This window comes from Microtus pennsylvanicus, chromosome 1 (genome assembly GCF_037038515.1).
Source record: "Microtus pennsylvanicus isolate mMicPen1 chromosome 1, mMicPen1.hap1, whole genome shotgun sequence".
Taxonomy (NCBI): Eukaryota; Metazoa; Chordata; class Mammalia; order Rodentia; family Cricetidae; genus Microtus; species Microtus pennsylvanicus.
The window spans coordinates 99839264-99855476 of record NC_134579.1 but is presented as its reverse complement, the minus strand read 5'-3'; the positions used below and the strand labels follow the sequence as shown (position 1 = coordinate 99855476).

The window sequence follows — 16213 nt, the reverse complement described above, 5'->3', positions numbered from 1 at the left end:
GCCTCATACCCACTGCCTGCCTGCTTTGTGGGGGAGGGGATAGCAAGCAAGGAGACTACGTACAGAGTTGGAAGTGGTTCCTTTATGGAAAAACTGAAAATATAATAAAAATTAAAATAAAACCAGTTTAAAAAAGCCAGCCCCTGGAGTTTCCACCTCCTGCCTCTGGCCCTCCAGAGGGGTGAGGCCCCAGCCCCAGGGCAGCAAAGGGTGAGGGCTTTCCTGCCCTTCTGCTTCCCCTATTCCATCCCGACTTTTATCTCCACAGTGGGGGCCCCCCCCGGGAGGAACCAAACCTGGGTATAGGAGCAGGACCCAAGGCCCTGTAGCCCAGGGAGGGAGGCTTGGCATGTGTACCCAGCCCCAAAGCTCCAGGCCTGTAGTGTGGGCATGGGCAGGGATGCTGCTCCCTGCCTTGGCCCATCTGGGGTTGGGGGTGGTTAGTTCCAGATCTTGAGGAAGGAGTCCCAGGAGCCTGTGGCCACAGCCATTCCATCATCTGTGACCCCAAGGCAGCTCACACGGTTATCGTGGCCAGCAAGGACACCTAGAAAAGAAAAGGACATAGGGACTAGTCTGGCCCACATGGTATACCTGTACCCTCTGTGGGCCCCAGCACAGGCCTCCCTTACCTGCACGGTCACCCTTCATGGCATCCCAGATGTTGCAGTTGAAGTCATCATAGCCCGCGAGCAGCAGCCGGCCGCTGCGTGAGAAGGCAACCGAGGTGATGCCGCAGATGATGTTGTCATGGGAATACATGAGCAGCTCCTGATCAGCCCGCAGGTCAAACAGGCGACATGTGGCATCATCTGATCCCGTGGTGAAGGCATAGCCATTGGGGAAGAACTGCAAGATGTGGACCAGAGACCATAAGCATGTTGGGCAAGGCCAGGGGCATGGAGCACAGGGGGCTGTCACAATGCTCCCAACTTACAGCCACAGCATTGATGTCAGATTCATGACCTATGAATGTCTGTCGGCACATGGAATCCCGAACATCCCACAGCTTGATGGAGGCGTCACAGGCACCTGACACAAAGGTGCGGCCATCGGGGGCCAGTGACAGGGACATCACATCTCCACTGTGTCCAGCAAAACCCACCGTCTGCTGGCCTGTCTCAATGTCCCACAGGGCACTGGAGAGGTGACAAGAAGGATCAGAAATGAGTTGAAGGATAGAATCCCTGACTCTCCTGCCACATGAACCCAAACCTGACAGGGCCCTCTGGAAAGAAGGCCTGGGGCCCTAAGTGGTGCAGGAGCCACTTGGCCCCCACACAGGGGAGGAAGCTAAGTGCTCAGAAATGTTGCCACCTGCTGGGCCCTGGACCACCCAAAGGCAGGGAACCCAGCCTGGCAGAGCCTCACCAGGTGGTATCCCCAGAGCTGGTGATGATTTGGTTGTCGTCCAGGAAGCGGCAGCATGAAAGGTACCCTTGGGAAAGGAAGTTGTAGTAAGACATTTATCAGAGAGGCCATACTGTCTGCCCTCCCGGCTGTGTTCCTGCCTCTCCTTCAGGCTCCACTCACCAGTGTGGCCAGGCAGCTCTCTGCTGACCCTGACATTGCCCTCTCGGGTCTTGAGGCTATAGATGGAGCAGATGTTGTCCAAACCCCCACAGGCTACAAAGTTCCCTGAGGGGGCATAGGCACAGGTCATGACCCAGGAGGAGCGCAGAGGGATAGCATGGACCTAGAGGAGAATATCACCACTAGTTAGAGCCATCCAGGGACTGGCAGCCCTATTCTACCCACTTCGAGTGCCAATTTTACCTTGTTGGTGGTGTAGCTGTCCCAAATGATGAGCTTTCCGTCCTGGGAGGCGCTGACCAGCAGCCTGGTGGGCAGTGGCAGGGCAATACAGACAAGGTCATGGTGTGGACAACACAGGGCCCTATCCCTTCCCATCTAAAGACACTCTTCAGAAACATTCCCCAAATCCTCTCAGTATAATCCTGCATCCCTGGTCCCCGAGGGATGCTGGGAATCAGTCTGTCCAAACTTAACTAACATAGATTCTCCCCACCAGACCTGGGGGGACCTGGAGTCCCCCCATACCATTCTGCCCTTTATGTAAAATCACCCCCAGAGCCTGGAGACACTAAGGCAGAGGCCACCCACGCACCTTGAGTCTGTCCCCCAGTGCATGGCATAGATTTTTGCCAGGTGTCCACGGAGGGTCCTCCGTGTTCTCATCTGAATTCTCCCCACTGGGTCCAGCCCAGCTGTGATCTGGAACAGAGAAGCTGTATTGGCACAAGGAGACTCAAGCAACAGAAGCCCATCCAATCTCCTGTCCCTTCAAGGGCCCCCAAGTAACTCTGCAGTCACCTCACCTGGGTCAGTGTGGAATCCCCGCATGCTTTTCTGGCGTCCTATAAGTGATGGGCAGAGCAGGAGAAGGGAAGTAGAAAAGCGGGGGAGGTGAGGAAAAAGTAAAGGAAAACAGGAGACAAGGCAAAGGGAAGAGAGGATGAAACGGAGACATTTGGAGGTTAGGATCCCCTTTCTTCTCTCACCCTGCGAAACACACACACAGCCATACACACATCCCCGGCCACAGGCAACCCAGTCTGCTCAGGTCAAAGGGAAGCAGCACACTCAAGCCACGCCTGGCCGGCTCGGCCTCCCCAGCACAGTCGTCAGGCCCTCACCCGGATCTGGTTCCGGAGCTGCTCGGCCTCCTGTCTCAGTTGCTCCAGCTCACTCATGGCGCCGGGCCCGTGGGGCGGGGTTGGGGGCGGCTGGGGGCCGCGGGACGGGGGCTGGGGGAGGCAGCTCCTGGCCGCTGGCCCGAGGCCTGGGAGGGGGGGGATGCAAGGCTGACGTCAGGCCCCAAGACCGCCCGGGAAGCAGCCGGGAAAGGCGGGGTGGAAGCCCGTGGCCCGGAAGGGGTCAGCAGGGCAGGGGGAGCAGAGGACGCGGTACCCGGGGCAGGAATGGGGTCTCTGGCACCCAAGAGACGTTGCCAAGGAACAGACGACTTCCCCAATCTTCCTCCCGGGCCCCCGGAAACAGAGTGGGAAGTGCAAGAGGAAGAGCAGGGGAAACCCCTCCCTCGGACAGCAGCCCGGGCGGGACACTCGGGCGGCAGGAACTGGGGATGGGGGGGGGGGGAGTCCCTTCGAAAACAGACCTGGCGTCCGCCCCAGCCCGCACAAGGCGCCGCCCTCCCAGCACCTAATTTTAAAAAGGGGCGGTGCCTCTTTAAATTCACCCCCACACCCACACACCGCACACCCTCCGCACACACCCCCAGCTAAGACAGAGGTGGTGATGGGGGGGGGGGGCTGAGGGGAGAAGCTAGGCTGTTCGTGGGGTTGCCTAGGCAACCGTCACCCGGACTGAGAGCACCTCATTGGTGAAGTGCCCCCACCCTAGCCTCGTTGCCAAGGCAACCGCATCCGCGGCAGAGACCTGTAGGGTGGGTGACCCCACCCCCGGCCCCCATCGCCCCCGCCCGACCTAGTCTCCTGCCTCTTCCCCAGAACCGGCCAGGATGGCTGTTTACAGGATTTGGGAAAAGCCGATTGAACACTAATAGGTTCGGGACGGCTCAACCAGGGATAATCCCCATTCCGGGCCGGCTGCACCCCATTAGCCGCTGAGAGTAGCGGGAAGGCAAGCCCCCAAACAGCCTGCTCCCTTCGGCACCGAGGTCTCCCGCCCCGCCGCGCCCGCACAAAGCCCGTGGGAGCCGCTCAGAAGTAATTAGGGTTCCGAAGAGAGGCCCCTGGTCCCAGGAGCTGTTCTCTCCCAGGCGCCGGCAAGCGGCCCCAGACGGCTTGGCCCGATGTCCCTAGGCACCCCAAGAGCCCAGCTCTGCGCCCAGGAGCCCCCGAGGCCTAGCTGGCACGGCTCCAGCCTCCGACGTCCTGCCTTCCCCGGGACACCTGTGCGATCTGGCCGTGCACACTGCACTCTGGCGACCTAGGCGTCCCCCACCCAGCTCCCACTTCCCCCAACCACTGGGCGTTCCTCTTCCCCGGAGATATTTCCCCCTCTGAGTTCAGGTTTCTACGCCAGTGCCAGGGGATGCCCCTCCAAAATGAGATGGGAGGGGGCAAAGACACAGCTACCACCCTGCTCCAGCTGTGGACAAAAGCCCCTTCCTTCCAGCTTCCAGCAGCCCAGGTCTAGCCGCAATGACACAGGCCTGGGGCAGAAGGAAAACAGGCCACGAAGAAGCCACTGGGTCGGGGGCCATGCTCCCAGCCCTAAGATTCCCCATTACCCTCCAAGATTCCCTCAGCAGCGCCTAGATGCTAGGAATTAAGCATCCACAGCCCCCAAACAAAAAAAGGGGTGCCGCCACCTCCGCAGGTGTGACAGGAGACAAGCAAGGGTCCTCAGATCTGGCAGCTGGAAGGCGCAGGCTGGTGCTGAGCTGCGAAGTGCTGTGGGCCAGGCCCTCCAGTTCCTAGGACCTCCATTTTGCCCAAAAGAAAGCTGGGCAAAGGGGACAGGCGACTAGGGGCTAGACTTGGGGTAGGGATTTGTAAAAAATAATAATAATAATAATAATAATAATAATAAGGTGTTGAGATCTCCAGTTTAGTGTCTAGGACTCAGAAACCACAGCCAGAGCCCAAATCAAGAGACAGACAGTAGGGTGGAGACGAAGGCAACGGTGGCCTTGAGGCCTTGGCTGTACCACCTAGGATTCTGAAGTTCTGCAAGTCTACAGTAAGCAAGGGTGTGAAACGAGTGGGCACGAGGGGTTGCTACCCCGGGGCAGGCAGCGGGGTGGTGGTGGGGAAAGGGGGCGGGACAGGGCTAGAAGAAACCCGGAATTTAGCCCCCCAGCTATTAAGGGAGCAAGAGGCAGGCGGGGCTGGGACAGGGGTTTAGGGTCAAAAAAAAAAAATGCCACTGATACCGCAGGGAACGCATGCATTATTGAAGCCGAGGGTCCCCCAGTTCCCCTTCCGGGTTTGGAAACGACCGGGCCAGAGGAAGGGAGGGGAGGTCTGGGGAGTTACGTCCGTTTCCCAAGAGCCAAACCCGGGAGACGGAAGGAACGGGGGCTTCCCCCTGCCGCACACACCCCCTTGGGAATTTGGGGCTGGGGGCGATGAGGACTCCTTTTGTCAGCGGAGGTACCTGAGGTGGTGGGACTCTGCCAAGGGGTCGCTTGCAGGAGCGCGGGAGGTCCTGTCTTCCTCCGCGGCGGAGGCGGCAGCGGCGGCGACGCGGATGGATTTCCTCAGTCACCCCAACTCAACCGTCCAGCGCAGCTCTCCCCAGAGCGGAGGGATCCCGCCCGCCAGTGACGCGGCCGCCGCCGCCGCGCCCAGGGCCAGGCTGGGCGAGACCAACTGCGCCGGTGAGTGGGGGGAGTCGGGACGCGGGAACACCGCCTCGGGGGCAAAACCCGACTCGGTCACCATACGAGCCTAGTCTCGTGGCTTTCCAACTCATCGGGGAGCACAGTCAGGAGTTCTCTTCCTGAAAAGGAGCAAGCCATCCTCCCTAAGGACAGCAGAGGTGGTATAGGCATAGGGGAGGGTGAAAGAAAAAAAAAAAAAGGCCTCTCCGGTCACGTGACCGATCTCCTTCGATTCTTCTCTCCCCCCCCCCCACCGTTGGGCGGCTCCAGACTGGAGGCTTGAAGGCCCAGTTCTCGGTTTGGCCACGCCCCTACGCGGGGAGCCACGCCCCTTCCCGGAGGCGGAGCTAGAGAAGTTCCAACCAGTGTAGGACAGAGGGGCAAAAAAAAAGAAAGAAAGAAAGAAAAAAAAGCGGTTGGTGACCGCTAGGAGCCCAGAAAATGCAGTTAGAGGGAATAACACCCAAATAATTCTTCAGCGCAGCCCTGTGGGGGTTATAGGCTTCCTAGACTAGGCCTCATACCGCAGCAATAACTGTCTATATTCATTGATTTGCAAGCCTAGAGGTGTTTGCTTTTTGTATCGGGAGCCCACTAACCACATAGCCAAGAATGACCCTGACCTCACAAATCCTCCTGCTTCTGACTGGGTAGTGCCGGGATCGGAATGTATGCACCACCGTGCCCGGTTTATGCAGGGTAGAACTCAGGGTTTCAAGCCTGCTAGGCAAACACTCTATCAACGGAACCACCTCTTCAGACTATACTTTGGTTTATTAATCCTACACAATCCTGAATATAGACTCGACTGAGATTACAATCTCAGGCAGCTTTAATAACTTGACTGTGTAACCGTGAAGCACCTCCACCAGGAGAGCATCGTAAAAGAATGAGCCTTGGTTTCCAAACCTGTTCAATGAGTGTGTTGACGATTATCCTCAAGTCTCCTGGATTGTTGGGAGACTCATCCCCATAGACTGTGAAAGTGTTTCGGGAAAGTTCAAGTTTTCGGATGACCTTCAGACCGTCCTCATAGTTTAGGGAATTAAAACACACTATTCAAAATAGGCTGTGGTGGATTTTGTGGACAGTTATAGAGACAGAAGAATCAAGGGTTCACATTCAGGCTGGAGAGATGGCTCAGAGGTTAAGAGCACTGCCTGCTCTTCCAAAGGTCCCGAGTTCAATTCCCAGCAACCACATGGTGGCTGACAACCATCTGTAATGAGGTCTGGTGCCCTCTTCTGACCTACAGTCATACACACAGACAGAATATTGTATACATAATAAATAAATATTTTTTTAAAAAAAGAGTTCACATTCGTCTTCACCTACATATTGAGTTGGAGGCTAGCCTGGGCTACATGAGACCCTGCTCAAAAAGTGTGTGTGTGTGTGTGTGTGTAGGGGAGACTTGGGGGATGATGGCTCAGTCGGCAAAGTTCTTGTCACACAAACACAAAGAGCTGAGTTTGATACCCTAAAACACAATCCAGGCACAATGGCCATGCCTATAGTCCCAACACTTGAGAGGCAGAGACTGAACTTGGGGCAAACCCGAGGCATTGCTGGGCAGCCCGTCTAACTCAATGAGGGAATTCTAGGTTCAGTGAGATGTCTTGTCTCAAAAATTAAGGTGAGAGCTGGAGAGATGATTCGATAGTTAAAAGCACATACTGCTCTTCCAAAGGACCTGGGGTCAGTTGCCACGTGGTGGTTCATAACCTTCTGTAACTCCAGTTCCAGGGAATCAAATGCCCTCTTCTGGTGCACCAGCTCAAGCAAGGCACACACAAACATACAAGTGTAATATTTATACACATAAATAAAATAAACCTAAGGGCGCAGAGTAATTGAGGAAGACACCACCCACCACTGTCCACTTAAAAACTCCTGGTCATCAGAAGTGGTAGCCCACACTTGTAGCTACAGACCGGCATAGCAACGCCCTGTCTCAAAAGCAGTACTCATTCAGCCCTTTCTTCCTTTCTTTCTTTCTTCCTTCCTTCCTTTCTTTCTTTTTTTTCCTTCCTTCCTTCCTTCCTTCCTTCCTTCCTTCCTTCCTTCCTTCTTTCTCTCTTTCTTTTCTTAGGACAAGGTTTCTCTGTGCAGATCTGGCTGTCCTGGAACTCCCTCTATAGACCAGGTTGGCCTCCAACCCACTTATCCGCCTCTGCCCGCCTTGTACAGGGATGAAAGGTGTGTGCCACCACTACCCGCCAGCTTTTTTTCTTATTTTTCTTTTTAAACAACATTCATTATTCAGATTGCACATCTATGGACTTATGAATTCTATGACATATACAGATAATAGAGTCAACATTAGAATTTAGAAAGGACATTATAGTTTTACTTCAGCTTCCTCAAAGTACAGAGGGGCAAAGTGTCTTCCTTGAGGCCACTTAAGGAGCTAAAGCCGGCCTCTGCTGCACTGCCACCTCTCATGCAGATTTCCAAGCTAATGGGCTTCCCTGTTTTCGCTCACTCAACCAATGTTGAATGACCCCACTGGTCTTCTGAAAGGCTCTGTTGTAAGCACTGAGGGTGCAGCCCCTCACCTTGCAAGGAAGCTGTGGACTATAGAGGAGAAAGATGGAAGATGGACATGGAAAGAAAACTGAGTGTGGATGCCTTGCATCAGTTGCTTTGCTGTAGTTATGACGGGAGTAGCTTAAGAAGGGAAGGGTTTATTTGGGCTTGCAATTAGAAGGGAAAGCTTAACGGTGGGGGAACAAGGAACTGGTCACATTGCTTGCGAGCAGAGAGCATGAGGTGCTCGCTCGCTTACTCCATTTTATTCAGTCCAGGGCCTCAGTTCATGTGATAATGCCTTCCACACTAAAAGTGGGTCTTCCCACTTCCCCTAAATCTTTCTGGAAACACCCTGACAGACACTCCTAGAACCTTGTTCCCCAGGAGATCCTCTATTCTCATCGAGTTGACACTTGAGATTGACAATCACATGACCTGAAGGGACGAACCGAAAGATGGATTCCATTATGGCATTTTCATACATGCTTGCCATGGTGCTTAATTTTTATCGATTCTCTTCCCTCACCATGTTAGGGAACACAATATATGTGAGAGAAGGAACTCTTGAGGAGGAAGGTAAGAGTTTTAGGTTTGACGCACCGAGAGGAATGTTCACTGTGTGGTGTAGAAACTGGCCTGGAATTCAGCACAGAAATCTTGCTTGGAATAGAGCCCCAAGAGTGAGTGGCACATTCAAGCAGATGAAGTCATTTCAAAGAGAGAAAAAAAAAGGCTCAGGAAAAGACAAAATGACCAAATACCAACCTCTAAGGTACTCCAACATTTAGAGGTCAGGCACTGTAGAAACTGCCAAAGCGGAAGCCAGAGAGCTGCAGAGACAATCAGGAGAATGTGGGGTTCCAGAATCCAAAAGTGTTCTCAGTAGGGAATGCAAAAGAACAGTCAGTCAGTGCTGCAGATAGATGGACCAAGACTGCTCGGAGATATATGCATGGGGCTGAGCAACACAGACAGAGGCCCTGGGAGCCTTGTCTAAACCATTTGCAAGGAGCTGAGAGGAGGCTAAGAGAGGAATTGTGCGTAGCTGTGTCCTCCGAATGGAAGCATTTCCTGCAGGAGGGAGGAGAGGGCATCAGGAGACTAAAGAAGCCAAGGAAACTTGCCAGGCTCAGAGTGCTTATAAAAGCGACAAGTCCCACAGGACCCTTCCCAGGGTTATATAGGCAGCTCACACCAGCTAGAGAAAGGAGACTCTGGTGGAGCTGCCTGCGAGCTGGACAGGGAGCACCAGGGATGTGACCTTTGATGGCTGTCACCCATGCTACCTAGTAAATTCCTATAAATTCATCACTTTACCAAACTAGACTTGAGTGAACTTCTTTTTTTGAGACAAGGTCTTTCTAAGTAGCCCTGGAACTTGCTGTGCAGACCAGGCTGGCCTCCAACACACAGAGATCCTCTTTCCCCTGACTCCTGAGTGCTGCGGTCAAAGATGGGCGCCACCACACCTGGTCCAAGTTGTTTCTTTGTTCCAATGTGTATGTGGGTGTGTGTGTGGGTACAGATGAACACACACATATGTGCAGATTCATGAAGACCTCACATGTTCCTAAGGAACGCCATCCACCTTAGTCTTATCCTTTTCTTGTGGGGAGCGCGTGTGTGTCCTGGTGTTTGTGCACCCACGGAGTCCCGCTCTGTCACTCTCCGCGGTCTCCCTCACTGAACCTGGAGCCAGGCCGGCAGCCAGCAAGCTTCAGATGTCTTCGTGTCTCTGCCTCCCACAGAGCTGCTGTTGCAGGTGCCTGTGCGTGGACACGCCCAGCTTTTTAACTCCGGTGCTTAAGTTTCAAACTCAGGTCCTCACGCTTTCATAGCGAGCGATCTTGCCCAACAGCTTATCTCCCGAGCCTCCCAGCTTGTCTCCAAATCAGTAATGCTGGCTGCCCAGTGAGTCCAGGGAGCCGCCTGCCTCCACCTCTCCGATACTGAGATTTTAAACACCATGCCCTGCTTTTCCACGTGACTTTGGGGATCAAATTCATGTCCACATGCTTTCTCTTGGCGCTGTCGTCCCAGCCCCTTGGGTGGGCTTGTTTCTATGAGCTGTCGTTAGTCCCCTATCTGGACAAATAGACATCTTATTCTCATTCACCCAAGAGAACTCGCACAGATGGACATGAGGACACCCCGTGAGAAGTGAGGCAGTTGAAGAGACGGCCTAAGTGGCTAAGGCTTTGGAAATCGAGGCTTAAAGAAGTACTGATGATTGGAGCCGCATGGGAAGATCCCGTAGAGTCAAATGTCTGCTGTGGGTTTTTTGTTTTGTTTTGGCAGAGGATGGGGATCAAACCCAGAGCTTCATATACATATCCTGTAACCAGAGAAACCCCCAAGTTGATATTTACTTTTTTATTTTACTTATTTACTTTACATATATATATATATATATATATATATATATTTAAATAGGGGTTTACTGTATAGCCCAGGCTGACCTTGAGTTCTTGAGCTTCCTGCCTCAGGCTCCTGAGTGCTGGGATTATAGATAAACTCTACTAGGCTTGCGATTGTTTGCTTTATTTTTCCCTTTAATAAATTTTCAGGTAATTTTTTAAAGTTAGCATGCAGAGTGCTGGGTTTCATTCTGACATGTAGACCCCAGTGCCCTTGCTCACTGTCCCCCCTCCTTCCCTAGTTCCCTTCGTCCTCATCAATTGCCCTCCTGTCCACTCCATGGCACAGAATTCCATCAGCCTCTTCCTCCCTGTACCTGTACACACACACACACACACTCATCTCTCTCTTCTCTCACAGTTGCCTTCTGCTTCCACGACTTACAAACCACACACACACACACTTTAGTTATTATTTCGTTTTGTTTATTATTATTATTGTGTGTGTGTTTACGATGTGCAGTGTGTGAGTCGGGCGCAGACTTGCCATGTGCTCCCGTGGAGGTCAGAGGACAACTTTCAGGAATCAGCCCTCTCCTTCTGCCCGGTGGGTCCCAGGGATGGGGGTCACATTGTCTGAAGTGTCAGTAAGCGCCCTGAACCCACTGAGTCATCTTCCCAGCCCAACCCCAATTCAAAAATTTATTATTTATTGTCTTCAGGGTATATTTTATTTAGCCAAAGACTATGTCATGCTTGATCCTATCTCTCCCAGCTTCTGCCCTCCCTCCTTCTCCTGCCCTCCCTCCGTCTTACACATCCCATACATACCTTCATAGCCTTTCCCTTTTATTCTTCTGCACCCCACCAAGTCCAACTAGTGTTGCCTATTGGAATATTTATTTATTTGTTTCTGCATGCACGTGTATGTGTGTGTGAGAGAGAGACAGACAGACTTAGAGACAGACAGACACAGAAACAGACAGACAGATACAGAGACAGACAGACACAGAGGCAGACAGACAGACATGAATGTGGCAATCCGCGCATGTGTATGTGCATGTGGGCATAGGTGCACAGTTATGTGTATGTATGCACAGGTCAAAGGCAGGCACCTTCCTCTCTCACGCTCAGCCTGAATTTGTTGAGACAGGGTTCTCTCAATGAACCTAGAGTCCACTAATTGACTAGGCTGGCCGGCCAGAGAGTCCCAGACATCTGCTGTCTCCTCTCGCAATCTCCTCTCCCAGTGCCGAGTTCAGACCTGTGCCAGCGCACCTGGCATCTCGCTGTGGGTGCTAATGATCTGGACTCAGTTGCTTACGCTTGTGCGTCAGGCGTTTTTACCAACTGTCCCATCTTCTCGGTCCCTTGACTCACTTAGTCCTCGGATAGCTCTCAAAGCCCAGTTGAATCTGTGCACTGTGCAGAATTGGCGTCTGTCCAATGGCAAGCTGACTATCCGCATTTGGATATACGAACAGTGGTGTGTTGGCACCAGCTTGTGCCAGCTTATACCAGCTCGGGAGAGCCCATTGTCCACCTCACACCCTAACTGCTTACCCAGTGAGTGAATCGATGTGGACTGTAGGGACTTGAAATCAATCTCTGCTGGAGTATTTACGTCATGGAAATCAACAAAGGCTTCCAGTCAGCCCTTCCCCTTCCCTGAAGAGACACTCACTCCAGGAGCTGGCAAAACGTCTCCGCGTGAGTGTGCTTACAGTGCAAGCACGAGGGCTTGAGTGTGCATGCCTAGTGCCCTGTTAACAAACAAACAAACAAACAAAAACACCACGAGAGGCAGCGCACACCTACAACCCCAGCACTGAGCAACAGAGACAGGTCCTGAGCACTTGCGGGGTAATCAGCTTAACTGAAGCAGCAAGCTCCAAGCCAAGGGAGAGGCTCTGTCTCCAAAGAAAAGGTGGGGGGGGGGCAGTAATAGAAGCTACCTAATGTGGACCACAAGCTTTGAAAAATACATGCATAGGTGAGCACACGAGCAACACACACACACACACACAGATAACACCTGCTGTTCATAGACACCGCAACATGTTCTCAAACTAAAAAAATTTTTCTTGTTATTTCTTATAGCTCAGGATGACCTTGAACTTCTGCTCTTCCTGCTGCACATTGCAAGTTCTGGGGTTACAGGTGTGCACCACCAGGCCCAGATCTGCATCAAACTAAGGGCTTTGTGTGCATCAGGCAAGCCTCTCTGTTAACTGAGCTACTTTCCACACCTTAAATTTTGTTGTTGTTTGTTTTTTCAAGACAGGGTTTCTCTGTGTAGCCCTGGCTGTCCTGGAAGTCACTCTGTAGACCAGGCTGGCCTCAAACTCACAGAGATCCACCTGCCTCTGCTTCCTAAGTGCTGGAATTAAAGGTATAAGACACCACTTCCCAGCTTAAAATTTTTTTGACATAGGGTCTCAACTAAGTAGTCCAGGTTGCCTTCAAACTTGTATTCCATAGAGCTGAAGAGATGGCTCAGCAGCTAAGAAGTGCACTTGGGGCTCTTTCAGAGGACCCGTGTTCATTCTCAACGCTCATGTAGGTGACTCAAAACTTCCTGTAGCTCCAGCCCCAGGGGATCCGACACCATGGCCTCCATGAACACCGAAACTCACTTGCACAGAGACGCACATAAAAATAAATTTTAAGAAAAGGAAAAGTTAAGCTGGGTGTGATGGCGCACGCCTTTAATCCCAGAACTCAGGAGGCAGAGGCAGGAGGATCTCTGTGAGTTCGAGGCCAGCCTGGTCTACAGAGAGGGTCCCAAGATGTCCAGGGCTGTTCCACAGAAAAAGTCTGTCTTGAAAAACCAAAAAGTGAGAAAGAGAGGGAGAGAAGGAGGGAGGGAGGGAGGGAGGGAGAGAGGGAGAGAGGGAGGGAGGGAGGGAGGGAGGGAGGGAGGGAGGGAGGGGAAAGGAAGGAAAGGGAAAGGAAAGGAAGGGAAGGGAAGTAAAGACAAGAAAAGAAAGAACCCTTGCATTCCTCTTACTGCAGCCTCACAGTGTTGAGATCACAGATGCGCACCTCCATGTCCAGCCATCCTAACTTAAGTTTCCCATGCCCCCCAGCATCTTCTCCTGCCAGTCTTCGACTGACTAGTACAGAGTAACCACCGTCCACCCAGAAGCACCGCATTCTCTCCAGCTTAACAAAGAGAGCAGCTGGGCCTGGTAGCTTAGGCCTTTAATCTCAGAAATCAAAAACAGGAGAGTAGCCTTCAGCGAGTTCAAGGCCAGTCTGCTCTGCACAGTGAGCGCTTCACTCTGGAAACAAAGGAGAGAGAAACAAAACAAGAGCCAGTTGTAGCGGGCACACCCTGGTATGAGGTGCTGCGGAGGCAGAGGCAAGAAGATCAAGGCTTTGACGCTACCCTGAGCTACCCCTTATTAAAAAAAAAAAACCACAAGCGATAGATACTCTAGGACAATGGGGCCACAAGTCCTTCCCCTCTGTTTAAAGCTGATCGGACGCAGGCAGGCTGGGCTATGCAGTTGCTAGTCATGTATTAATATTATTAGAGTAATAGTAGACTATAGTAAAACAAAAACAACTTGGTGGTGCGTGGCTGTAAGCCTAAATCCAGGAGGTGAAGGACAACTTGGGCTACAAAGCCTATCTAGTCAGGATAGAGTCAGTGAAAGGTTAGCAGTTTATATCGCTGTCTCTTGAATATGTGTAAATCCATCCCTTAAATTTATACCAATTGCTGTTTCCTGAGTTCCTACTTCTTTTCTGACTCTAAGGTACCCCTTCTCTAACCACCCTACCAATTAGCTGCCAGATAGCTTTCTTAAATGCAAATTGGATCATATAACTTCCCTGTTCCAAATCATACAGCTGGGCTTGGAGCACCTCTGAGAGATAGAGTAGCTGCCTAGAATCCCTCAGTGAGGGGCTGAGGGCGTGGCTAAACAGTAGAGAGCTTGCAGGACAGGTACAAGACCCTGGGTTCAATCCTTAAGTCTACAAAATAATTCAGGATGCCTTCCAGCTAGACTCCATTCAGCTCTATCACACACATGTGCACGCGCGTGCGCACGCACAAATATGCGCGCATACGCGCGCACGCGCGCATTTCTTTCAGGTCATTTTCTGGGATGCATGTTAAAGACTGCTTGCCGACTCACAAGGCTGGCTGTACCCCTGCTGCAATGCTGGCCCCATCTCTAGTGCAGCCTCTACCAGGCCGGGTATTTTTGAGTTCCTGCCACCTGTACTGGGCCAAGGACTTCCTGTGTGGCCAAAGCATTTGGCTTTATCTGGCAGAAGGCAAGAGGAGACCTGGGCCAGCAAGAAGCAGACTCTCACAAGATGCCAAGTGGAGATAGAATACAGTCCTCTCAGCAAAGCAGCTGCTATCTCCACCAGATCAGCTGTGCCAGCATGCAGGTTCATCACAATTGGGCCTGTGGGCTGTTGACATTGCTTCTTGAGCGCGGTGCGGGGATGGGGGGAGGGCCATTGGACCCTTGGGCTCCCCACTTCCTCCCAGGCATTTGTATGCAATTCTGTCTGTATATAAGTTATAGAGAGTGGAGGAGGTTAACTGAAGAAAGACTCCAGCTGCGAGAAGCCATCATCCTTCCAGGGTGTCTGCTCGGGACTCCTTCGCTCATCCTCCGCAATAAGCCTGGTAAACTCGTTAGTTGGAGGGGGAGCTGTAGTAGAACCATGTTGTTGGGACCATAGGAGGAGGTGGGAAGGGGTTCTTTATGTCTCCCTAGGAAAGAACTTTACACAAAACTAAGTCATTTCTTTAAAAACCAAAAAAACAAAAACAAAACCCAGAAAACAAAAACAACAACAACAAAAACGCAGCCATTTCCAAAATAAGGGCTGGACTTTAGATATCAATACAGTGTTTGCGGTAGCTGTGTATGGACACGGAATGTGGGGATCTTAGTTGACTTGATTGAATTAAGTATTTAACTGTCTATCTTCCTTTATGGACACTGAACTCTGAGAGTCTCTTCAATACCTGTAACCTGTTTTGTTCCCAGTGCCCATTGATACCTGTTGTGGGAACTCCTTCAGCCAATAGCCTTTAGATACTGGCCTGTTCTGAGCGTGGCCACATGTAGTATATATACAGTTGTAAAAAGTACGCAGGCCCTTGGCTGCTGGATTCGGTTCCTGTCCCCCACTCACGCAGAGGACTGCTGATCTCTGAGTCTCCCCCTAAATAAAGGGACCCTCATTATACCCCATTCTGGGCTAGTGTGGGATTGTTTTATTGTAGTCTACAGTATCTGGTGACCACCATGGATCCCGAGTCCACGGCTACCAGGACCGGCAATAGACACCTACAGAATATGGATGGATGGTCAGCGAGATGATTCAGCAGGAAAAGGAGCTTGTGGCGGAGCCTTGGTAACCTGAGTTTGATCCCTAGAACTTATGACGTGGAAGGAGAGAACTGAGCCTTGCAAGTTGTCCTGTGACTTTCACAGGCAAACTGTGGCACATGAGTGTGTGTATCTGTGTGTGTGTGTGCATGCACTTTGCTCATGTATGAACACACACACACATGCACACAACCTACCAGTTGTTGTTCCAAAAGATCTGGGTTCGATTCTCAGCATCTGCATGACAGTACACAACTGTCTGTAACTCCAGCTCCAGGGGATCCCTCTTCTGGCCTCTGTAGGTACAACTACCATACATATACATGGTGCACATATCTACATGCAGACAAACCGCCGAAACACAATAAAAATAAAAACCTTTTAGAATACAGAAAACTGGAAGTCATAGCAAGAATAAAAACATTTACCCTAATATCAACACTTTTCATACAGTTCGACCCACAGATCAGTGGTCACTTGCTGGCTGAGTGACCTTGGGTAGCCATTAATGTTATCTTTCTTCTGCTTTGCATTTTTAAAAGAAGAGTAGCTTATTTGATACGTGTCAGTTTCTTGCCTGCATGTATATCTGTGCACCATGTGCATGCCTGATGCCCAGGGAGGTC

At 51.7% G+C, this 16213-nt stretch overlaps 1 protein-coding gene across 1 annotated transcript; it reads right to left on the bottom strand.

Annotated features, from left to right (window-relative positions):
* Positions 1-60: 60 nt before the first annotated feature.
* On the bottom strand, positions 61-5285 carry Gnb2 (G protein subunit beta 2). The gene is made up of 10 exons (XM_075975929.1): positions 5107-5285; positions 2658-2803; positions 2340-2378; positions 2129-2235; positions 1777-1840; positions 1534-1696; positions 1372-1438; positions 938-1139; positions 633-849; positions 61-547 (listed from the first exon to the last, which is right to left on the bottom strand). Exons 2-10 carry the CDS (start codon positions 2712-2714, stop codon positions 441-443), a joined length of 1023 nt encoding a protein of 340 aa, XP_075832044.1. The 5' UTR covers positions 2715-2803; positions 5107-5285; the 3' UTR covers positions 61-440.
* Positions 5286-16213: the final 10928 nt, after the last annotated feature.

Excerpts from the sequence above, each read along its gene's own strand:
- Gnb2 (XM_075975929.1), bottom strand. The coding sequence starts at position 2,714 with ATGAGTGAGCTGGAGCAACTGAGACAGGAGGCCGAGCAGCTCCGGAAC. Across the intron at positions 1,439-1,533 it reads AGAGCTGCCTGGCCACACTG|GGTACCTTTCATGCTGCCGC; the intron begins GTGAGTGGAGCC and ends TCCTTTCCCAAG. Across the intron at positions 1,140-1,371 it reads AGCTCTGGGGATACCACCTG|TGCCCTGTGGGACATTGAGA; the intron begins GTGAGGCTCTGC and ends TCACCTCTCCAG.